Source organism: Haliotis cracherodii, unplaced genomic scaffold (genome assembly GCF_022045235.1).
Source record: "Haliotis cracherodii isolate W230 unplaced genomic scaffold, xgHalCrac1.p SCAF_20, whole genome shotgun sequence".
Taxonomy (NCBI): domain Eukaryota; kingdom Metazoa; phylum Mollusca; class Gastropoda; order Lepetellida; family Haliotidae; genus Haliotis; species Haliotis cracherodii.
Genome location: NW_027266276.1, coordinates 15,290,721 through 15,317,303, shown reverse-complemented (window position 1 = coordinate 15,317,303; position 26,583 = coordinate 15,290,721). Strand labels below are relative to the sequence as shown.

Sequence of the window (26,583 nt, the reverse complement as noted above, 5' to 3'; positions counted from 1 at the left end):
TGATAACGCCAGCTTGAAGAAAAAACTGATCAAACATTGATTCCACCATTTCAAAAAGTAAACTGTGTTACCCTATCTGCTACACTGAGCAGTAGGACATAAAAAAATATAATACAACTTGTCTACTCTATTTTCACATTTCCAATTTCGTCGTTGATATTGTCGAAATTTGTTTAAAACTTTTAGAAGCATTATGATATATTATATTAATTATATATTGCACAGAAAGCCTTTGCATATTGACAGAATGACAAGTATCTCTAGTGTCGAGTTGGAACAGTTTCAAGCTGCTCTAACAATACGAAACTGTCACATGTTTCTTGAAGAGGAAATGAGTCTGTTGCCGCCTTGTGTGACTTGGTTGTAAATCCGGGGTTTTACTTTTCGAGAAAACATGACCAATGCATCTATTTTCGGATACCTTCTCAAAAGGAAATCACATGTATCACAGTTAGTAGAGGTAATCAAATTTCCACTCGCTCGCTCGCTCTCCCGCCCTCCCCGCCAACCCAACACGCACGCACGCACGCACTCACTCACTCACTCACTCACTCGACAATGTAACGTACGGAGAGGTACAACAGTCTTAACGCTGGGGTCGTTTTGTGCAAGTGGGTCCAGATCATCACCGTGAAGAGCGTAAGCATGGAGTCAAATTATGACGCATAATAATAACATCAATGGATGTTAGTTTTCATTATTTCTGGTAACAGCGTAACCTCGTTAATCCGGACCTCGTCGATCTTTCGAGCAATTTGTGCTGGGAACCAAGTAGACATTACTCGGTGCTAATGATACGGTAATCCGGAGATTTAATCAAAGTCAAATAAGATCAAATAACATGTATTACACACTCTAAAACCATAAAGTTTTATGACGTAGGTGAATTCGACTGAAGCACGAGAAACTAATAAATGAATTACAGCCAGGAAAGTTGTCCGTCATAATCTGACCTCAGGTCATCACCATTGAGTAGCCAATAATAGACCTGGAGTGCAATAAATCGCAGAAATGTTTGATACCAGTTATCTCAAATAGGTTTCTAGCCCACAGGTGTGGAAGAAATATAGAATTTCTCTTGATCCATATACCACAATGAGCCCATAAAAATATACAGGTAACCTGCTCTAAATTGAAAACACGGTAGTTTATATTCTAATTTCACCAACCCGGAAATGTGTCAATTAAAACGACCTCACTGTTATATTAAGGATTTGGTAAACGTGTGACTTACTTGGATGCGACTCCACCGCAGGCATCATCTTGGCTCTAGGATCAAGGTCAAGGTCAACAAGCAACGGTTTATGTCGATGTGAAGGTGCACTTACTTCGTGAGGCTGAAATGACAAAATATGCTGGTTGAATGACTTAAAGGAAGGCTTATTGACGTATTAAAATAACATTCGTGGATCAGGGTTATGTTCCCAGATAGATTGACGAAAGTGTTTGAAGAAAACAGTTCAACTTAAATCCAGCGAACTTCAGTTAAACATGCTAACCCAACTGCAGCTATGAATGTATACAAGAACTGCCGTTAAGCATGTTTTGTCTGTTGTTTAACGCCGCACTCAGCAATATTCTAGCTATATGACGGCGGTCTCTAAATAATCGAGTCTGGACCAGACAATCCAGTGCTTGACATCTATACACCATAATGCAGCTAAATCTGTATACTCAACTTCAGCTATCAATGTATACAACAACTTCCGTCAAACATGTCCAACTTGACCATAATAAAACTTGCATACCCCAACCACATGTAAACTGTACGTACACCAACTACATGAGAACCATTATATAAAAACCACTGTAAAACCGTGTATTCCAACCACAGTAATACATGTATTACCATCTACAGTAAAACTATTTATCACACAACAGTAAAACCTGTCGACTGATGTAAAACATGCACAACATAGCACAGTGAAACATATTTATCATACGACATTGCAATCTGCATACGCCCAAAACAGTGCCCCCGGTTTTCGCCAACCAGCACAAGACCTGCATTTTCTAACAACAATAAAACATACAATGGTGTACTAAAACCTGTATAACATACTACAGTAAAACCGTCTACACCAAATTCAATAAAACCCGTGTAGCCTATTGGAGTGAAACGTATAAACCAACTACAGTAAAACATGTACATACCAACTACAGTAAAACCAATGTAACCTACTACAGAGAAATGTCTATCCCAATAACAGTACAACATGTACATACTAACTAAAGTAACCTAATACAGTAATTCTGTGTATCCAATTACAGTAAAACATATATACCACACTTTAACATGTTTATACCACCTACAATAACACATGTACATAACACCTACAGTAAAACTGGTGTACACACCAGCTACAATAAAACACGTATAAAGCAACGGCAGAAAAACATGTACATACCATCGACAATAAAACATGTTTTAAACCGACTACAAGAGAAAACGTGTATCCTACTGCTGTAAAATCTGTGGATCCTACAACACTAAAACATGCATATACCTACAACAATAAAACATGTAAATACAAAAACATGTACATAAGGGTACAACTAAACATATATAAGAAAACTACAGAAAAACATGTGCATACCAGCTACCATAAAACATTCATATACAAACTACAGAAACACATGTCCATACCCACTACAATAAAACATGTATACACAAACTACAGAAACACATGTCCATACCTACTACAATAAAACATGTATACACAAACTACAGAAACACATGTCCATACCCACTACAATAAAACATGTATACATTAACTACAGAAACACATGTCCATACCCACTACAATAAAACATGTATACACAAACTACAGAAACCCATGTCCATACCTACTACAATAAAACATATATACACTAACTACAGAAACCCATGTCCATACCCACTACAATGAAACATGTATACACTAACTACAGAAACACATGTCCATACCTACTACAATAAATCATGCATACACAAACTACAGAAACACATGTCCATACCTACTACAATAAAACACGACTATACCAACTACAGAAACACATGTCCATACCTATTACAATAAAACATGTATTCACAAACTACAGAAACACATGTCCATGCCTACTACAATAAATCATGTATACACAAACTACAGAAACACATGTCCATACCTACTACAATAAAACACGACTATACCAACTACAGAAACACATGTCCATGCCTACTACAATAAATCATGTATACACAAACTACAGAAACACATGTCCATACCTACTACAATAAAACACGACTATACCAACTACAGAAACACATGTCCATACCTACTACAATAAAACATGTATACACAAACTACAGAAACACATGTCCATGCCTACTACAATAAAACATGTATACACAAACTACAGAAACACATGTCCATACCTACTACAATAAAACACGACTATACCAACTACAGAAACACATGTCCATACCTACTACAATAAAACATGTATACACAAACTACAGAAACACATGTCCATGCCTACTACAATAAAACATGTATATACAAAATACAGAAACACATGTCCATACCTACTACAATAAAACATGTATACACTAACTACAGAAACCCATGTCCATACCTACTACAATAAAACATGTATACACAAACTACAGAAACACATGTCCATACCTACTACAATAAATCATGTATACACAAACTACAGAAACACATGTCCATACCTACTACAATAAAACACGACTATACCAACTACAGAAACACATGTCCATACCCACTACAATAAAACATGTATACACTAACTACAGAAACACATGTCCATACCTACTACAATAAATCATGTATACACAAACTACAGAAACACATGTCCATACCTACTACAATAAAACACGACTATACCAACTACAGAAACACATGTCCATACCCACTACAATAAAACATGTATACACAAACTACAGAAACACATGTCCATACCCACTACAATAAAACATGTATACACTAACTACAGAAACACATGTCCATACCCACTACAATAAAACATGTATACACTAACTACAGAAACCCATGTCCATACCCACTACAATAAAACATGTATACACAAACTACAGAAACACATGTCCATACCCACTACAATAAAACACGACTATACCAACTACAGAAACACATGTCCATACCTATTACAATAAAACATGTATACACAAACTACAGAAACACATGTCCATGCCTACTACAATAAATCATGCATACACTAACTACAGAAACACATGTCCATACCTATTGCAATAAAACACGACTATACCAACTACAGAAACACATGTCCATGCCTACTACAATAAATCATGTATACACAAACTACAGAAACACATGTCCATACCTACTACAATAAAACACGACTATACCAACTACAGAAACACATGTCCATACCTACTACAATAAAACACGACTATACCAACTACAGAAACACATGTCCATACCTACTACAATAAAACATGTATACACAAAATACAGAAACACATGTCCATGCCTACTACAATAAAACATGTATATACAAAATACAGAAATACATGTCCATACCCACTACAATAAAACATGTATACACTAACTACAGAAACCCATGTCCATACCCACTACAATAAAACATGTATACACTAACTACAGAAACCCATGTCCATACCTACTACAATAAATCATGTATACACAAACTACAGAAACACATGTCCATACCTACTACAATAAAACACGACTATACCAACTACAGAAACACATGTCCATACCTACTACAATAAAACACGACTATACCAACTACAGAAACACATGTCCATGCCTACTGCAATAAATCATGTATACACAAACTACAGAAACAAATGTCCATACCTACTACAATAAAACACGACTATAGCAACTACAGAAACACATGTCCATGCCTACTACAATAAAATATGTATACACAAACTACAGAAACACATGTCCATACCCACTACAATAAAACACGACTATACCAACTACAGAAACACATGTCCATACCTACTACAATAAAACATGTATACACAAACTACAGAAACACATGTCCATGCCTACTACAATAAAACATGTATACACAAACTACAGAAACACATGTCCATACCTACTACAATAAAACACGACTATACCAACTACAGAAACCCATGTCCATACCTACTACAATAAAACATGTATACACAAACTACAGAAACACATGTCCATGCCTACTACAATAAAACATGTATACACAAACTACAGAAACACATATCTATACCTACTACAATAAAACATGTATACACAAACTACAGAAACACATATCTATACCTACTACAATAAAACATGTATACACAAACTACAGAAACACATGTCCATGCCTACTACAATGAAACACGACTATACCAACTACAGAAACACATGTCCATACCTACTACAATAAAACACGTATACACAAAATACAGAAACACATATCCATACCTACTACAATAAAACATGTATACACAAAATACAGAAACACATATCCATACCTACTACAATAAAATATGTATACACAAAATACAGAAACACATGTCCATACCTATTACAATAAAACATGTATATACTAACTACAGAAACACATGTTCATGCCTACTACAATAAAACACGACTATACCAACTACAGAAACACATGTCCATACCTGCTACAATAAAACACGACTATACCAACTACAGAAACACATGTCCATACCTGCTACAAGAAAACATGTATACACAAAATACAGAAACACATATCCATACCTATTACAATAAAACATGTATACACTAACTACAGAAACACATGTCCATACCTACTACAATAAAACACGACTATACCAACTACAGAAACACATGTGTACCCTACTACAGTTAAACGTTTATATAACAAGCGTAACAATAGCTAAATAGACGGTCATTGGTAAACAATTCTCGACACGGACACCAACACATGGCAACATCGTCCGAGAACGGCCATAGTTTGTGAATGACCAGTTGGACAATCACGGCGGGAATGTCCACACGGGTATCTGCCGAGATACCAAAACCCGTATTTATTTATTAAATCAACTTACCTTACAAATTTATACAACATGGTACTTTATGAAAACTGGTTCTCACAAATAATCCATTTTTGGTGTTGTCTAACCGCGCAATCACCACATTTGGTCATACACACTGAACAAGGTGAGGTGAAATTGCGTTTAACGTGGCGACTATTGCACTTATATAGCGACGTGCATGCACGTGTGTGTGTGTTTGTGTGGCTGCTTGGACCAGTCCGGACTGATGCCGATTAATAGTGTTAGCTCACTGAGATACCAAGCTGCTGTTTAACATGAATACCCCACTCAGACACAGTATACTGACTCCAAGCCGACTCCAAGTACCATCTTTTAACGTCTTTTGGCATGACCCGGCCTGGGATCGAATTCCGGACCTTCCGCTCTCCGGGCGGACTCTTTACCACTAGACCACGGAGGCAGTCACACACTGAAGAATGCTAGCAGTGCTACCTATGAACCATGCCACACGGCAAGGATGTGATGTAACGTGGTTGTCAAAGATGAATAAAATAAATATACAAGTCACGAAAGTAAAGGAATATTTCTTACATATTTTGCGAGAACTGGTATTCCACAACAAGCCCCAACCCTGCTGCCACCATCTCCTGGCGGTAGTATGGATAACTAGATCACACGGAAAGGTTGTTGAAATGTCTTTTATGGTGTCAGAAAAAAACCCATCACATTTGAGAAAAACGAATGTTAAAAATTCAGAACCAGAGGGCAATGAGAGAAAACGTGATCGCGACTTAACCCAAGCCCGCCCTCCATGACAGCTCTACACAGCGCCAGGGGCAACAGTGGCACAAGGAACACAGGTCGTCTTACGGTAATACACACTGTGGCACATCTATTAAATACACGCTTTTATTCATGTAACAACAGTGTACCAGTGTTTGTCATGGCAGTTGTTATGTAATACACCACCTCTGTATCTGTAGTGATGTACAGACATTTCAATTTGTTCATATTTCAGTAGTTACTATGGTGTCTGTGCAAGTTCTGTCGGTGTTGGTGTTTGGCTGTAGAAGTAATAGTCGTTGCGGTTGTGTTGCATTGTAGTGCTGGTGTGGTTGGTTGTTGTATTAGAAGCAGTGGTGAGGGTTGTAGAGGCGTGGTGTTGTGGCGATATGGTGGTTTGAAGTGATTCGAAAAGTTTTGGACTTTATATTAACTGATTTAATGGCGCCCCTGAATGTAAACAAGAAGATGTTTTTGTGATCCATGCAATGTGTTGCCCTGTCATCTGAGGCGTGCAATTAGCTGTGCAGAGTTACATCCCTTGGGCACTCCCGAAACCTATGATCGTGAGTTCGAATCCCGATTCGACCAGATAATGTTTCTTCGTTTGTAAGCATCATACCCGTGCTCGTGGGTTTCACCAAAGCAGTAAACGTCTGAGACTTGCATCACTTCGGGCTTTCCTCCAACACAAAGCTGATATAACTGGAATTCTGTTGTAAGCGCCGTTAAACCATGTCACTCTCTCACTCTTTCCAAGCAACGTATAAAACAATCAGTGCATGAAGAAGAAGTATTTCGAAATCATGACATAGAAATGGAATGATAACAAAACATCAAGTGAGGCAGCCTTGTTCCCTGGGTATGCTGCGCTGGCGCTACACTGACCCAGGCAATGACTGCACAATGGCCAGGCTACAAGTGAGGTTCAACGTTTTTGGACACAGTCATATCAGTAAAGTAAGTGAGTTGGCTTTAATGCCGCTGTAAAAAAATATTGCCGTTATATCACGACATGTCAGCTTAATGTGGGAGAAAGACTTGGGAAAATAGTTTTGAATTGATTAGAAAACATGTAATTGATTGTTGTTGCCTCACGAGATATATACTTGCTATTTCCCGCTTGAAGCACGCCCGTTTCACATACAATGTTTATTTCCGGTCCCGAATGCATGTCCCACGTGCTAATCTTACGATAAAAAAGGTAAGCTTTCTAATTCTCACTTAGCGGAAAAGGGATCTTATTATGATACTAAGATTTAATTTAAGAACGAATGAACATCAGCTGTTCAAAGATATGATACTCGTTACATGAGGTTTCATAAATATCCAAATCTTAAAACATTATGATTTGGAAAATGAAAATAGAATATGGAACTTGTAATTTATTCAGTTATCAGTAACCAAGGCAACAAGAAGATAGAAACCAGGAGTACACACCTAGCTATCACCCATCTTCCCGAGGCAAGGGAGTTCACTGATTACAAAAGTCCAGTTTCGACCCTTGCCGAACTAGGATGGTATTATGGAGTTACAGTTTGGCTGGACGAACGAGTCCAATCAAAATCGCGCAACGAAATCGAAATGCAGATTTACGTCCGATTGCAGAATTTGCAAAGGATGTGCACCGCCAACTCGTTGTCAACAGATATTGTCCTAATCCTTTCATGTTTTTAATCAAGGTGCTCTCGTATTTGATGTTTTTAGGTTTGTCAGCACCATACCCATGCTCGTAGGTTTCATCGAAGTGGTAAATGTCTGAGGCCTGCTTAACTTCGGGCTTTCGTCCCACACGAAGCTGACACGCTGTGATATAACTGGAATACTGTTAAAAGATTAATTTGATCCTGGATTAGAATGAATACAACCTGAGGTTCTCCTGAGGTCGGGAACACATTGAGGGAGATGTTTCATGCTTGACACAGCTATTATTGTACGTTATGGAACATATTGTCGCGTACCGTATTCAAATAGGTCCATCCTGATTGTTTGTGATCGTTAAATGTAGGCCAATGCACAGGCCCATTATATAGAAATCCGAGCTTCTCCCCACCACCGTGGCTTAGTAGATAGAGCGTCTGCTCAGAGAGCGGAAGGTCAGTGGAACGATCCCCAGGCCGCGTCATACCAAAAGACGTTAACAGGTGGTACTTGTTGTTACCCTTAGCATTATGGCTGAAACAAGGACTGATCGGCTCGGTGTCAACACACACAATGTGTTTGAGTGTTAAAACTGCGGCATGACATTCCAGTGGACTAACAGGAAAACACTGACATTATTCCGGACTAGCACACACACACACACACACACACACACACACACACACACACACACACACACACACACACACACACACACACACACACACACACACACACACACACATCGCTATGTAAGTGCAAATATTCTTGAACGCCACGCTTAACGTCATTTCAGCACAACACCTCACCATATGATTAAAACATTATATAATTTGTGCCAATAATTTGTCCACAGTGATATGCATCAACGGCAACATACATAGCATATACTTATTCACTATTTAAAGTTTGAAAGTTTGAATCCTGTGTACGCGTGTAATCAAATTACATTAACGTACATATTACTGACTTCACAGGCTTGAGGTATCTCATACACGTTGAAGCGTTTTATCATTATAATGCTATATAGATGATGTTGCAAAGATCCACGATGCAGTGATGCGCGTTGATGCTCCTGCTAATCGAGGTTGTGATCACTTTGAAACCTGATTAAATGACACAGTTTCCCGTAAGTCCATACAAAACAACACACGCAGATACACGCACGCACGCACACACGTATGTGAGCCAGGCTGTGGTACGCGGGGCATGGAGGTTGCAGAAAGGTCAACACGTCCCCATGTGTGTCAGGAGGGTTGTGTGTTGCCTTCAAACACGAATCAATCCAAATCCATTGGTCCATTTTAAAATCGAATTTCATACGTTTCACATCACTTACAATAAATTGATACATTATATTGTATCCACTTTGAATATTTCAGTTCATGTCTTCGTAACTGTTAAGGAACAATATATTTCGAAATCTATGTGTCCAGCAGTCTAGCACCCCCCCCCCCCCCCCACCATGCTCCCAACCCCCTCCCACCACCCAACCCTACCATGAGAATTCGGTGTCATACTTCCCCAGGCCGGGACGTTAATCAGGTGAATACAGGCTGTCACGAATAATAGTCTCAGTTATGAAATATATCTGAATTATATATTTTTATATTTATTTAAATTTTTTAATTTGTTTTTAATATGAACCATTTTGTAATTCTACAAATGGGCAGGGAAGGCTCTTTTCTGTACTCATCAAACTTAAGATGGACATTCAACGGTAATGTTGCCCACCAAGTGAACTTTGAATCGCATTAAGTAAATGTGACTCACATTGAATACTTACCCAGGAACCCCCGGGGGTGATGGAACGTAGGAGTGAAGGCGGGCAGGAAGTGGGAACATCTTCCCTCCACGCACAGACATATCATGACGTTTCGCACACCTCGGAAGACGTGTCTTTATTGTAACGGGGGTATTAATACCAACGTGATATCAAATTAGGAACATCTGAAGCTCTACTTTACATATGTACAAAAATGGAATGGAGATATTGTATAAATGGGATGAAATCGTGCATTGACCAGAGGCTATTGTCCTCGTTGGTGCTATTGCACACACGGACATGAACAATTGTAATTGATTATCGTCTGTGTTCTATCATCGTCTCCAGAAAATCGTTATTCTAGACACAAATATCTTCTTGCTGCGTCATTGATATTCACGTGGCATTGAAGGGGAAGGAGTGCACTGACCGATGGGACAAGTGGTTATCGAATTCATATGTACCGAACCAACGAGAGCGTGCACCAACTGTTGGTATGATATATTGGGAACGGACAGAAGGTTGGCAAAGAGAGTTGTGAACACAGCCGCCTTCGTGAAGAGGATTATTATGGTCATTATCTCAGCTATTAACATATTAGCTGTCTAAAAATAGTCTCTTGGACATAGGATTAATCCAATAAAATACCTCCATGAGAACATAACGGCTGCATGGGCGGTGTTTTGAACGTTGATGTTGCAAAGGCTTCATGGCGTCATCGTACCATGGTCTTGTAATCGTAGGCGGATCACGATGCAATCATTTCTTTCCGGGTGCAACTACATGAATAAGTACATCATTTGTTCGTTTATTTGTTATTTAACGCCGCACTCAGCAATATTCCAGCTATATGACGATAGTCTGTAAATAAACGAATCTGGACCAGACAATCCAGTGATTGACATCATAAGCATCACTTGGGATACGATGACATGTACCACACGATCCCATTAGTCTCCTCTTACGACAAGCATGGGTTCCTGAAGACCGATTCCAACCCGCATCTTTACGGGTACACACGTGACTGTCTCCTGATAACACTTTGGATTAAAGGAGTAGTTATCTGGTAATAGGCACTGGTTGTAACGCTGAAAGTTTGAGTATTTGTGTTGTCCGAGAAGCCTTATCATGTGCATGTTCATCATCAGCGCTGATGCATGCTGTCACACGTCGTCATGCTGATGCACGCTGTCACACGTCGTCTTGCTGATGCATGCTGTCACACGTCGTCTTGCTGATGCATGCTGTCACACGTCGTCTTGCTGATGCATGCTGTCACACGTCGTCTTGCTGATGCACGCTGCGACATATCGTCTTGCTGATGCACGCTGTCACACATCGTCTTGCTGATGCATGCTGTCACACGTCGTCTTGCTGATGCATGCTGTGACACGTCGTCTTGCTGATGCATGCTGTCACACGTCGTCTTGCTGATGCACGCTGTCACACGTCGTCTTGCTGATGCACGCTGCGACACATGGTCTTGCTGATGCACGCTGTGACACGTCGTCTTGCTGATGCACGCTGTGACACGTCGTCTTGCTGATGCATGCTGTCACACGTCGTCTTGCTGATGCACACTGTCACACGTCGTCTTGCTGATGCACGCTGTCACACGTCGTCTTGCTGATGCACGCTGTCACACGTCGTCTTGCTAACACGTACTATTGTCAAAAAGAGGTAGCGGATGGTCCGCGACAAGTCGTACGATGGATATGTGCGTGTTCTGTCTCGTCCAACAACGAGTTCTAATGGAGTTCAGGAGCACATTATATAGTACGTGCTGACGTGTTGATGACTGTGAATACGGTGACAGCAAATGATACGTCTCAGTGTATATGCAGACAGACCTTTGGCAGTGCTAGCTTTTGACAATGCTTGAGATTTATTTGTACATTATTTCTCCACGTAATTTATGACTTTAGAGGCCAATTCTCTAGCAGAAGAATTTATGATTTGGCAATGCTTACCCAACTCTGACATGTTTATTTGTTTTAGAGAATTCTGGTTTCGGCTTGTTACGCTGACCTCTTAATTGTCTTATGAGCAACACGTGTGTCCACGGGATCTTAGTCAATCTCATCGTCAAGACCTGCACGTGCCTAACATGCGTACACCCTCTCTACCTGTAACATACCGGGGGCACGGGTGTCACAGTCGTCTAAGGCGCCGTAATTCGCTGTGCAGAGTAGCGTCACTTGGGTACGCCAGAAACCTATGATTGTGGGTTCGAATCCCGGTTTGCCATGATTATGTTTCTAGTTTTGTCAGCACCATAACCGTGCTCGTGGGTTTCACCGAAGACCTGCATCACTTCGGGCTTTCCTCCCGCATGGAATACTGTTAATACAATCAAGGGTCCCGCTCCATAAAGCTCTACGACTATCAGTACTCTCATTGTTTAGAAAGGGGTTGTCGGGTAGCCTAGTGGTTAATGCGTTCGCTCGTCATGCCGAAGACGCTAGTTCGATTCCCGACATGGGTACAATGTGTGAAGCCAATTACTGGTGTCCCCCGCCGTGATATTGCTGGAATATTGTTAAAAGCGGCATAAAACGATGACATGTATAAACCAAGTCAACGAAGACCTATTCTAACCTGGATCTCCATGGGCCTGGTGCTTCAGGAGTTTGCTCGTAGAACCGAATGTAAGTGTTGACAGAACTCAGTCCTTCTGCCCTTCCACATTTGAGGAAAATACAATCTTGGAAGTAGAATTTAACAGTCTAGTTATAACCTTAATCTTTGTATGTAGAGTTTTAATAGCCTGGTTCATATACTAGGTAGTGTTTAACCATCTTTAGCTTTAATGTTCTATTAGATAGGTGTTTTTCTTTTAAAATCTTCAATACGTATGTCATTGATTCTTTAATACCTAGACAAAGACTTGCAAGCCAAATGTCAGAAAAGAAATGTATTTCGCTCAGACTTCGGACCTCGGCATATGAGGGACACATAGTGAGTTGAGGTTAACCTGCTTTGAACAGTATTCCAGTTATATTATCACGGCGTGTCACTTTGATCACGGACCTATATATATATATATAATTGTTATTCTGAAAATATATTTAAAGCCACTTATATTCAGTACATATTTTAAAATGAATTTTAATTAAAAATATATGTTTACTTTAGATGTATCACCCACCCCCCCCCCCCCCCCAAAAAAAAATAAATAAATAAAAAAAAATAAATAAAAACAATTACAATTACCCCCTCCCCCAAAAAAACATCCCACCCACAAAACATCAAATAGTAAAAGGCGCCTAACAGGTTCGGGTGGTCATGGTCGCTGATTTTGTCAATGCAATCAATCGCATCACAATTGCGTAGACCGATGCTCATGATTATAGTCACTGGATTGTCTGGTCCAGACTCGATTTTCACAGACCGCCGTAAAAAAAACTGGAATATTGATGAGTAGATAGATAATGTCTTTGTCACATAGACAAAGTTACAAAAAGTGTTGTTCTTGTATCTCCTGGTAAGTGGATATCAACATAAGGGTCATACTTCTTTCACTTTCAGTGTCTTAAATACTGCTGATGATAATGAGGTGAATCTCCTTTAATACGGAATGGGTGTTTTTAGAATATGTCTCACATAACTGTTTATAACGTCTTCAACAAGGATTGCTGGGCCACCAGATTTGGTACTAGAGTGTCTGATCTTTGTGTATAAGTGACATAGTGACAGTATCACAGTCATCTAGTTCAGTTTCAGCAAGTAGAGATGTGTTAGATGAGCTGATACAATTACAAAGTCAGTATAAATGCTCCTAAAACCTCAAACATAATGATATCGTTTCAGGTTTCAGGTAGATCACTTCCATGACCTCCCTAGATAGAGCCCCCTTCTCTCCTGTCAGTGGTCGTCTTGTCTGGTTGTCTAGGGCTGTGGGTGAGATTCCTAGGTGCTGGTCTGTCTGACTGGAGGGATGGGAAATCTGCATGTATATCTCTTCCTCGGTCACTAGGAGGTGTATTTGGGTAGATTCTGTCACCCATCGTGTATAGCCTGTCTCTATTGAACTTGTTTCCAGTCCTCTACTCTCAGCCTGTTTGTACCTGTGCCATGGTTGCTTCCTTCTCTGTTGGATTCCATGTGGCTAATTCGCATTAATCCCTATTCTGTCTTCTCCATGCTACATGTTCTTCCTACCTTGGCTGTTGTCTTCTCTATGCTACTTGTTCTTCCTCCCGTGTCTGACGTCTTCTCCATGCTACTTGTTCTTCCTCCCTTGTCTGATGTCTTCTCTATGCTACGTGTTCTTCCTCCCTTGGCTGTTGTCTTCTCTATGCTACGTGTTCTTCCTCCCTTGTCTGATGTCTTCTCCATGCTACTTGTTCTTCCTCCCTTGTCTGATGTCTTCTCCATGCTACTTGTTCTTCCTCCCTTGTCTGATGTCTTCTCCATGGTACTTGTTCTTCCCCCCTTGTCTGATGTCTCCTCTATACTACATGTTCTTCCTCCCTTGGCTGCTGTATTCTCTATGCTACATGTTCTTCCTCCCTTGGCTGTTGTCTTCTCCATGCTACGTGTTCTTCCTCCCTTGTCTGATGTCTTCTCTATGCTACTTGTTCTTCCTCCCTTGTCTGATGTCTTCTCTATACTACATGTTCTTCCTCCCTTGGCTGTTGTCTTCTCTATGCTACGTGTTCTTCCTCCCTTGTCTGATGTCTTCTCCATGGCACTTGTTCTTCCCCCCTTGTCTGATGTCTCCTCTATACTACATGTTCTTCCTCCCTTGGCTGTTGTCTTCTCCATGCTACTTGTTCTTCCTCCCTTGGCTGTTGTCTTCTCTATACTACATGTTCTTCCTCCCTTGGCTGTTGTCTTCTCCATGGTACTTGTTCTTCCCCCCTTGTCTGATGTCTCCTCTATACTACATGTTCTTCCTCCCTTGGCTGTTGTCTTCTCCATGCTACGTGTTCTTCCTCCCTTGGCTGTTGTCTTCTCCATGCTACGTGTTCTTCCTCTCTTGTGGTTAAAGCGTTCGCTCGTTGAGCCGAAGACCTCGGTTCGATTCCCCACAATGTGTGAAGCCCATTTCTGGTGTTTTCCAGCCCTGATATTGCCGGGATATTGCTAAGAGCGGCGTAAAAATACTCACTAACTGTAGTTGGGGGTGATATATTACATCAGAAGCATATTTACAGTTATCAAAGAACAGATCTCACCCAAAATCAACTCTCCGAGGGGCGTAAAACACCCTGGCTAACCCAGGGCGCCATCTTGAATCAGTTTGTCCAGCACCAAGTAGTTGGACAATGATTTGGATTTACCTGGTAAAAACGTTTGCGAAGCCCAACAACGCTGAGTGCGCCAAAATAGATCTCAGTATGTTAGCGACAGACGAGGAAGGAGAATTGATGAACTGAATTTGAGAACACACTGTCTTCTTCTGCAAGCAGTTTAGTGCAATCTTTCCTTGGAGATTGTCTACACCATTCCTTTGCTGCACCCTCACATCGCCAACACAAGAGAAGCAATAATACACCCCACATAAGTAAAGGGTCACGCAATTCTTTCATATTAACTATAGTAATACGATAGAATCGGATGGTCCTTAACTGTTTTTGAGTAGCATATGTCAGTGTGTGTAAAACAATGACACTGACGATCTGACTTGTCACACAGCTTTGTATCTCATTATTGTAAAACATCGAAGTTGAATGCACATTATCTACTTATTGCAAACGATGTGTTTGTTTCGCCCGATTTCCTGATATGGTGCACTATACTGCCAGACTTGGTGATGGGGATGAGGCGCCCATCATGGAGGGAACTGTAGGGAAGCGTTGGGCTCTGAAGCTGTCAAGCCATGTTATCACGCATCACGGAAACGAAGTCAACATTAACCGAGACAAGAAAAGCTACTTTGAATTTAAACGACGAGCGCGTGTCAAACTGTCTTTGACCTTGGTTTCGAAGATATATTTCAAGGGTGTTTTTTTGTCAATATATGGTTCTTCTAAATATCAGTGTCAGTCTCTAAGGAAGTTTCGCTTGCGCTTAAGTAGTTCCAGCGGTCATAAACATTCCGAACAGTACTGCACGCGGAGCTTGAAATATAATAAATGGTTTGGAAAAAAGGGTGACTTAAAAAGTGTGATTTTAAAAGTGTGAACGGAATTCAAAATAAATCCGTTATATCCTTGTTAGACCATGGAATTAGAAACATGTTAATTGATATGACGTTTAATGCGGAGAATAGCTTCCAAGGTGAGCAAACAATCACCCGATAGAAAGCATTGTGACAGTGGCAGCAAAAAATACAGTAGCCAATACAAGATAACAAAACAGCATCATGTCAAATTTTATACAAAAAAGACATAAGAAATACATAACATCAGCCAGAAATGCCTAAGTCCTTACGAAATACTAGACCTCGACTGAGGTGTGTTTCCCCGTATTTTAAAAAAAAATATGACGAGAGTTCGAACTGAGCTGCTTAACGTTGTTTTTCACATGTGCACCTCTGCGCCAAGTCCGTAATCTGATAGGTGATTCAGAGAGAGAGAGAGAGAGATCAAAACTAAGTCCTTTATGCACTGATAAGACCTTCCCGTTTTAATGTCATTCCGACCATGACATGAAAGCAGGTTGATTATCGGTAAACGGTATTTGTCTTGTCTACTGTGGTTTTTGATGGATTTAGATATTGGTGGTGCAGGAAGACATAAATAAGGGTGACGTTTTATATAATATGTATACACGTCGTACCCGGATCTCGGGTGAGGATATCAACCAATATATTGATTTAATGACAACATCGATAAACATGGATATATGGTGAAAGGACATTTGAGTTCATTTTGAGGGGCGAGGGCAAGGTAGAGAAACAGGTGTAAAGACGACGGGGTGGAGGGTGATGTCGAAATGGAAAGAGAGGGTGGGGGTGCCGGAGGACGAGGATGAGTAAACAATGGGGTTTGAGAGTCAGGTGGCGATAGTGAGTGGGGCGAGATGGGAGAAGGGTAGTGAGGAGATGGGGGTTGGGAGAAAAGGCAGAGTAAAGGGCGAGGGGGGATGGTGAAGTATGGGATACTGTGTGTCGGTGAAGACAGGAACAAGTGATTACTGGACGAGGGGTGAATGAGGGCTGAGGGGGAGGAGGGGGAATGCTGGATAAGGCAACGACAGCTTGAAGGAGTAAGGAGGAGGTGGAGGCTTATGAGAAAGGGTAACATTTTGTTAGCCTACAATTAACCCTTCGCGATGTTATGTACGTGGAAACAAAGATGGTTCTCCCAATTCATATTATTTGGATTTGGTGCAAAGATAACATGAGAACATACAAGCCAGCTTTTACATTTTGATGACAGGCGAAACAACGGCTGGGGGTTATATCTATAGCATGTATCAGCTGTCAGGCAACATACACGTATCATATGATGTATCAGACAGTCTAAAGCGTCAAGAGACAATTGAAACATTAAATGAAAATAACATTCGAGACTGGAATATATGTGTCTGTGTCTGCCACATGTTTGATATAAACTATATCAGGTTTTATTACCAACGAGGGCGACGAAGAAGCCAATCGGTTAAAGCGTTCCCTCGTCTTCATTGGTTCGAGCCCCCACATGGGTACAACGTGAGAAGGCCATTGCTAGTGTCCCTCGCAGTGACATTGCTGGAATAAAAGCGGCGTAAAACCATACTCACTCACTTATAATCCCAGAAACAAACGAAAGATAATATATGTTTGAGATTATATGAGATTACATTTTTCGCATCTGAAATTTATAAGTGTATCTATGAATCTAGCCGTTTCCATTCACTTTTTAAACATCTTGCAATTTTGATATTGCAGTGATACATTGTTGAAAGAGTAAAGGAAGAGGCTAGAAAATATAATTTATCGCCGCTTTTCGAAGCATATTATTTAATATCTTAACATTGAGTGGATTACCAGTTCTTAGCCTTGAGTGGATAACCACACCTGAAGCTAGAGTAGATATGCAGATTTTAAGCTAGAGTGGATAACCAGATTTTAACCTAGAGTGGATTACCAGATCTTAACCTAGAGTGGATAACCAGATCTTAACCTAGAGTGGATAACCAGATCTTAACCTAGAGTGGATAACCAGATCTTAACCTAGAGTGGATAACCAGATCTTAACCTAGAGTGGATTACCAGATCTTAACCGAGACTTGATTATCCGATCTTAACCTAGAGTGGATAACCAGATCTTAACTGAGAGTGGATTATCCGATCTTAACCTAGAGTGGATAACCAGATCTTAAGCTAGAGTGGATAACCAGATCTTAACCTAGAGCGGATAACCAGATCTTAAGCTAGAGTGGATTACCAGATCTTAACCTAGAGCGGATAACCAGATCTTAAGCTAGAGTGGATAACCAGATCTTAACCTAGAGTGGATTACCAGATCTTAACCGAGACTTGATTATCCGATCTTAACCTAGAGTGGATAACCAGATCTTAACTGAGAGTGGATTATCCGATCTTAACCTAGAGTGGATAACCAGATCTTAAGCTAGAGTGGATAACCAGATCTTAACCTAGAGTGGATTACCAGATCTTAAGCTAGAGTGGATAACCAGATCTTACCCTAGAGTGGATAACTAGATCTTAAGCTAGAGTGGATAACCAGATCTTAACCTAGAGTGGATAACCAGATCTTAAGCAAGAGTTTATAACCAGGTCTTAACCTTGAGTAGATAACCATATCTTAATCTAGAGTTGATAACCAGATCTTAACCTAGAGGGGATAACCAGATCTTAACCTAGACTGGATAACCAGATCTTAACCTAGAGTGGATTACCAGATCTTAACCTAGAGTGGATAACCAGATCTTAACCTAGAGTGGATTATCCGATCTTAACCTAGAGTGGATAACCAGATCTTAACCTAGACTGGATAACCAGATCTTAACCTAGAGTGGATTACCAGATCTTAAGCTACAGTGGATTACCAGATCTTAAGCTAGAGTGGATAACCAGATCTTTAGCTAGAGTGGATAACCAGATCTTAAGCTAGAGTGGATAACCAGATCTTAAGCAAGAGTGGATAACCAGGTCTTAACCTTGAGTAGATAACCATATCTTAACCTAGAGTGGATTACCAGATCTTAACCTAGAGTGGATAACCAGATCTTAACGTAGAGTGAATTACCAGACCTTAACGTTGAGTGGATTACATGACCTTAACGTTGAGTGAATTACCAGACCTTAACGTTGAGTGGATTACCAGACCTTAACGTTGAGTGGATTACCAGACCTTAACCAAGAGCGAATGACCACACCTGAAGTGAGAGTGGATAACCAGATCTTAACGTGGAGTGGTTTACCAGATCTTAACGGAGAGTGGATAACCAGATCTTAAGCTAGAGTGGATTAACAGATCTTAAGCTAGAGTGGATAACCATATCCTAACCTAGAGTGGATTACCAGATCTTAACCTAGAGTGGATAACCAGATCTTAACGTTGAGTGGATAACCAGATCTTAACCTAGACTGGATAACCAGATCAAACCTTGAGTAGAGAACCATATCTTAAGCTAGAGTGGATAACCAGATCTTAAGCTAGAGTGGATAACCAGATCTTTAGCAAGAGTGGATAACCAGGTCTTAACCTAGAGTAGATAACCATATCTTAAGCTAGAGCGGATAACCAGATCTTAACCTAGAGTGGATAACCAGATCTTAACCTAGAGTGGATAACCAGATCTTAACCTAGAGTGGATAACCAGATCTTAACCTATAGCGGATAACCAGATCTTAAGCTAGAGTGGATTACCAGATCTTAAGCTAGAGAGGATAACCATATCTTAACGTTGAGTGGATAACCAGATCTTAACCTTGAGTAGATAACCATATCTTAAGCTAGAGTGGATAACCAGATCTTAAGCTAGAGTGGATAACCAGATCTTAAGCTAGAGTGGATAACCAGATCTTAAGCAAGAGTGGATTACCTGATTTTAAACAAGAGTGGATTACCAGATCTTAAGCTAGAGCGGATAACCAGATCTTAACCTAGAGTGGATAACCAGATCTTAACCTAGAGTGGATAACCAGATCTTAACCTAGAGTGGATAACCAGATCTTAACGTTGAGTGGATAACCAGATCTTAACGTTGAGTGGATAACCAGATCTTAACGTTGAGTGGATAACCAGATCTTAGCCTAGATTGGATAACAACACCTGAAGCTAGTGCGGATAACCAGATCTTAACCTAGAGTGGATAACCAGATCTTAACCTAGAGTGGATAACCAGATCTTACCCTAGAGTGGATAACCAGATCTTAACGTTGAGTGGATAACCAGATCTTAACGTTGAGTGGATAACCAGATCTTAACGTTGAGTGGATAACCAGATCTTAGCCTAGATTGGATAACAACACCTGAAGCTAGTGCGGATAACCAGATCTTAACCTAGAGTGGATAACCAGAGTTTAAGCTAGTGCGGATAACCAGATCTTAACCTAGAGTGGATAACCAGATCTTAAGCTAGAGTAGATAACCATATCTTAACCAAGAGTGGATTACCGGTTCATAACCTAAAGTGGATTACCAGATGTAAACGTTGAGTGGATTACCAGACCTTAACGTTGAGTGGATTACATGACCTTAACCAAGAGCGAATGACCACACCTGAAGTGAGAGTGGATAACCAGATCTTAACGTGGAGTGGATAACCAGATCTTAACCTAGAGTGGATTACCAGATCTTAACATGGAGTGGATAACCAGATCTTAACCTAGAGTGGATTACCAGATCTTAACGTTGAGTGGATTGCCAGATCTTAACCTAGAGCGGATTACCAGATCTTAACGTAATGTGGATTGCCAGATCTTAACGTAGAGTTGATAACCAGGTCTTAACGTAGGGTGGATAACCAGATCTTAAGCTAGAGTGGATTACCAGATCTTAACCTAGAGTGGATTACCAGATCTTAACGTAGAGAGGATTACCAGACCGTAACCAAGAGCGAATGACCACACCTGTAGCCTAAGTGGATAACCAGATCCTAAGCTAGAGTGGATTACCAGATCTGGGAGTTCTTGACCAAGTTTTAACCTAGAGAGGATAATGAGTTTGATCCTCTCCTACAATGTATATATGTAATTCAGTGTGTTGTACACACACATTTGTTTCATGCTTGTCAGACAGTTCTTTCTCAAGGTTTGGGAAGAGGTGGAAATTTGACGGTGATATGGTGTTCACTGAATTCAAAGCCACAGTCCTGCCTTTGCATCCCCGACAACAGATGCATGCACGGTCCATTGTCCTATTGGAGTTGAACCTTTCAGTTGTGGCTACTTGACGACAGCCAAATTCATCCATTTTTATGATCCCGCCTCCGTGATCTGGCGGTAGAGCGTCCACCCGAAGAGCGGAAGGCCGGAGGTTCGATTCCCGTCTGCGTCATACGAAAATACATTAAAAGATGGTACTTGTTGTTACCCTGTCTGACACTCGGGACTAGTCGAGTCAGTATACATATAGTGTGAATATTGTCAACAAGGAAGAAATGCACGGCGTGTCTGACACTTCCTGTTAATGCAGCAATTCTGTCACGCCGTTGACGAATTGTCTATCACGGTTTAGTGTGTTATGAGTCATATCCATCTGAATATAATTACTCATTCCTAACACTAGACGTAACATACCGACAATACTTTCAATCTAATGGAAGGTAACACTTTCTTGGGTCTCGATGCTTGTCTGTATTACCTATCACAATTTAAAAAGGCAACGCCAGGGAATATCCTGGATTATCTGCCGAAACAGATAGGCGTAAACAGCCAAATAGCGGTGAAGATCATATAAATAGATCACTGAAATCAGTGATGACACCAGATGTAGGCGAAAAAGGGGCGAGCGATAATGGACCGAACGGAGCAGAATATCGTCTGGTCCCCTTTAATCCACAAACCCCATCGCCCAGACGGTTGTACCGGGGCGTCCTAACAGAGCTTAAAAGGTATTACTGCGTGTATTGGGTTCTTTAATCCGGAAGATGGGCCTGGAATGGTACTACCCGAATTAACAGGGTTTCACTGTATGAAGCGATTAATTTTGTTTAGGTCAGAGTAACCATATTGTCGTTTTAACACAATAAGCCGTTCGCCACGTGATTAAGATTAAAGACGCACAAGGCGGCTTGTAACATGTTTTGTTTTCGAACAGATAACAGGCCAGTCGGGCCTTGTATTTTAGAAAGAATGTTTGACTGATCATGGGGTTAACGCTGCTATTATTATCCACCACATCATAGTGAGAGAGGAATACTTACCATGACACATGCTGTATCAGTTAACGAATGCTATAATAATACAGCCACGAAACAATCTTTTGTTAAATATGTGTTCCCATATTTTGCTCTCGCATGCATTATACCATTTAAGTATTTTATCAACTAACTGCAGTTAAAGTATACATTTACTCGTCTAAAGACCTAAACCTAAAGAACGTTTAATGCCAATATGTTTTACATGAGTAACAAAAATAAGACATATATCGCATTGAAAGAGGAGGATTTGGATTTGGTCTAAGAAATAATTACACTGGTGGCTTCACTGATCAAGCAACACATATACATGTATTTTGATAGTCTATTGATTGCCAATTATTTATACATTTTAAGAACATTAATTAAAAGACCAGATCTGTGTAATATTACACATTTAATATTATTGTATTATTTTGTGAATATTGTCTTCATCGCATGAACATTTGTGTGGTAATCAAAGAAATACTATCTGTCAGCGAGACCAGACCACGAACCTTATATCATGATCCGAACACTTTGTACATCTGAAGTATCACTGTTTGAAAGAATGGTCTTGACCAGAACACTTTGTACATCTCAAGTATCACTGTTGATAGAAGTGTCATGACCAGAACACTGTGTACATCTGAAGTATCAATGTTTGATAGAAGTGCCATCACCAGAACACTTTGTACATCTGAAGTATCAATGTTTGATAGAAGTGCCATCACCAGAACACTTTGTACATCTGAAGTATCAATGTTTGATAGAAGTGCCATCACCAGAACACTTTGTACATCTAAAGTATCAATGTTTGATAGAAGTGCCATCACCAGAACACTTTGTACATCTAAAGTATCAACGTTTGATAGAAGTGCCATCACCAGAACACTTTGTACATCTGAAGTATCAATGTTTGATAGAAGTGTCATGACCAGAACACTTTGTACATCTGAAGTATCAATGTTTGATAGAAGTGTCATGACCAGAACACTTTGTACATCTTGAGTATCACTGTTGATAGATCGGTCTTGACCAGAACACTTTGTACATCTGAAGCATCAATGTTTGATAGAAGTGCCATCACCAGAACACTTTGTACATCTGAAGTATCAATGTTTGATAGAAGTGCCATCACCAGAACACTTTGTACATCTGAAGTATCAATGTTTGATAGAAGTACCATCACCAGAACACTTTGTACATCTGAAGTATCAATGTTTGATAGAAGTACCATCACCAGAACACTTTGTACATCTGAAGAATCAATGTTTGATAGAAGTGCCATCACCAGAACACTTTTTACATCTGAAGTATCAATGTTTGATAGAAGTGCCATCACCAGAACACTTTGTACATCTGAAGTATCAATGTTTGATAGAAGTGCCATCACCAAAACACTTTGTACATCTGGAGTATCACTGTTGATAGAAGTGTCATCACCAGAACACTTTGTACATCTGAAGTATCAATGTTTGATAGAAGTACCATCACCAGAACACTTTGTACATCTGAAGCATCAATGTTTGATAGAAGTGCCATCACCAGAACACTTTGTACATCTGAAGTATCAATGTTTGATAGAAGTGTCATCATCAGAACACTTTGGGTATCTCATGTATTAATGTTTGACAGTACGACCATGACTAGAACACGTTTGTAATCTGCAGTGTCAATGTTTGACACTCTCCGGTTGTCAGCCCGTTGAGAATGTCAGCCAACTATCCTATGACAATAAATTGCTATGATCTGATACCGAATGAAATCTGTTATTAATATGAGTATTTCTTTTAAGGAAAGGCGAACACTTCATTACTGCAGCATCTTGGATAACCGTCTGGCGATTTCAATTTGGTTTTGCTTTCCAGTGAAAACAACTCACCTCTTGCTGCCTTCTAGCGTTTGAAATTCACAAGTATCATGAATGTCATAATCATTACAAGATATACTTGTATTTATTTTGACGGAAGTATAACCTAACGACATAATATCTGTTATTGCGAATGCTATTTTCTCCATACATCTGATTGATATCTTCCTTCATGGCATGGCGGCCATGATTAACAAAGGGTGTTGTGACCTTGCAATTGTCAGCGTGACATATTACGCATCATGGTCCAAACAGGAATCCGTCATGTCATATCCAGTACAAAATGTTTACCGCACGGCAGAGAAACGATAATTAATATTCTCCAAACTAACATCAATCAGGATTTCACCTTGGCCTGACAAAAGTTGGCCCTAAGCGTGTTGCTGTGGAAAGCCACAAGCTACAGTGATATTTTGAGTTCACCAAGAACGGAAACAGAAGAACTGACAACTGTCATTGTTGTACTGAAGCCTTCATCTATTATCCTCAGTAAACTCAGGTACAAAGACAGAACACACCAGGTCTTGCAGGTCTGGGTGTGATAACCTGGGACTAAGTTGTCACATACACACTGCCAGCTCGTTATGTTTATGTGTCCGATAAGCATTTTCATTATCAGACCAAGACATTGGACAAAGACCGCAGACTATTACACAAGCAATGCATACTCACACCAAAACAGTCGAGGGACTTGGTATTAACCTTTACTGACAATATCATAGTAGTTCTACATCTTAAATGAGGTTCAAAAGATAAAAATGCATTGAAATGACACGTTGATTCCTAATCTAAAGACCCATTCCATATGGGTATGACCTCAAATACTTTGGCACGTCGTGGCAAGCTCACCAGCAAACTCAAATTACATTTGTCCTCTGAAGAATCTACCAAATCATTTGACGCCTATCAACATTACCTTCATTATATTACATCAAGCATGTGTGATCGAAGCAGGATGTCATCGCCAGGCTCTTTCACTCCTCCACCAATTCTAAATCAGCCATTTTCAACCACACATCAATTCGCAACATCGTGTACGCTAAACACAGCGTCGACTATTTCAAAACACAAAACAGAAAAGTAGCTCATCTGTGAACAGAATGACGCTGACTAGCTCCAGCTGATATGGTGTCACGGAGCTGTGCTCCAGTGATCAGGGGTGTCTTTAAACAAGAATAAAGTAACTTCTTTGATAGGCATTTAGAAGTTGGAGTACTAAGTAAGGATAAGAAATTTATGGATGAACAACTTCTTTATTACAATTAGGAGCGACGTTTCGGTGTAGGTTCTTGTAGTTTCCTGATCTTGAAGTTTTTGAGGTTGGTGGCGAGGGTTCCCTACTTAGGAACAGTTAGCCACAAAATCCAGAGACTCTTAAAGAAACAGGCCAACATTGATGTAGTCTTCAAAAGAAGTCATACTATTCAGAACACAATTAAAGCCACAGGGAAACCACCATCCAGCCACAAGCCAGAACCATCAGGAGCAGTGTACCACATTCCGTGCAATTGTGGACAAGCTTACATAGGAGAAACATCTAGGCTCTTCAAAACCCGAATTAAAGAACATCAAAGCTCAGTCTCCAAAGATGACTCTAAATCAGCTCTATCAGACCACATCCGTGACAACCCAAGCCACAGCATCCAGTGGGAGAGAGTCACAACCCTCGCCACCAACCTAAAAGACTTAAAGATCAGGAAACTACAAGAAGCCATCAACATCAAAAGACTTCAGCCCTCAATCAACCGTGACCAAGGCTATTACATACCCCTGGCGTACCATCAACTCATCAAAGACCCCAAAGACCCCAAAGACCCAAATCAGCCATAATCCCGTTGTTTACATTACTGGCTTCATCCTTTGTTTCATGGCACTGACTTCACCGATGGTTATCATCACTGTCCTTGTGTGTACACAACAGGCTTCTCGACTCCAGTATATCAATATCTACCCTACTGTATAAACATTGCCTCCTACGTGTATATATACTTGCTTACTGCACTCTTGCTTACAGCTAAACTATCCCTCAAAATCCCACAAAATCCCTCAAAATCCCAGAAATAAGCTTAAACTTACCCATCTCAAAATCAGAAATTAAAAGTGTAAACAAACAAAAAATCACAAAAAATGGCATAACCTGTATCTAAACTCAAATAGCCAAATCAAAAGAGTGCTCAGCAAACCACTAACCAAACCAAAAATTCTCCATCCATCAAAAAAAATCGACAAAGTAATAACTAAAGTCCAAACAGGACACACCAACCTAAATAACCA

At 40.2% G+C, this 26,583-nt stretch overlaps 2 protein-coding genes across 2 annotated transcripts in view; one reads left to right on the top strand and one right to left on the bottom strand.

The window, feature by feature from the left end:
* Positions 1 to 15,158, bottom strand: part of LOC139470035 (micronuclear linker histone polyprotein-like) — a 31,309-nt gene extending 16,151 nt beyond the window's left edge. Inside the window, exons 1-2 of the mRNA XM_071252326.1 lie at positions 14,358 to 15,158; positions 1,235 to 1,337 (exon numbers count right to left, since the gene is read on the bottom strand). Coding sequence (XP_071108427.1) covers positions 1,235 to 1,337; positions 14,358 to 15,158 — 904 coding nt within the window. The remainder of the gene's footprint in view (positions 1 to 1,234; positions 1,338 to 14,357) is intronic.
* Positions 15,159 to 17,124: 1,966 nt separating this feature from the next.
* On the top strand, positions 17,125 to 26,139 carry LOC139470034 (uncharacterized). Its single transcript, XM_071252325.1, has 2 exons — positions 17,125 to 17,211; positions 25,576 to 26,139. Exons 1-2 carry the CDS (start codon positions 17,125 to 17,127, stop codon positions 26,137 to 26,139), a joined length of 651 nt encoding a protein of 216 aa, XP_071108426.1.
* The last annotated feature ends 444 nt before the right edge of the window (positions 26,140 to 26,583 follow it).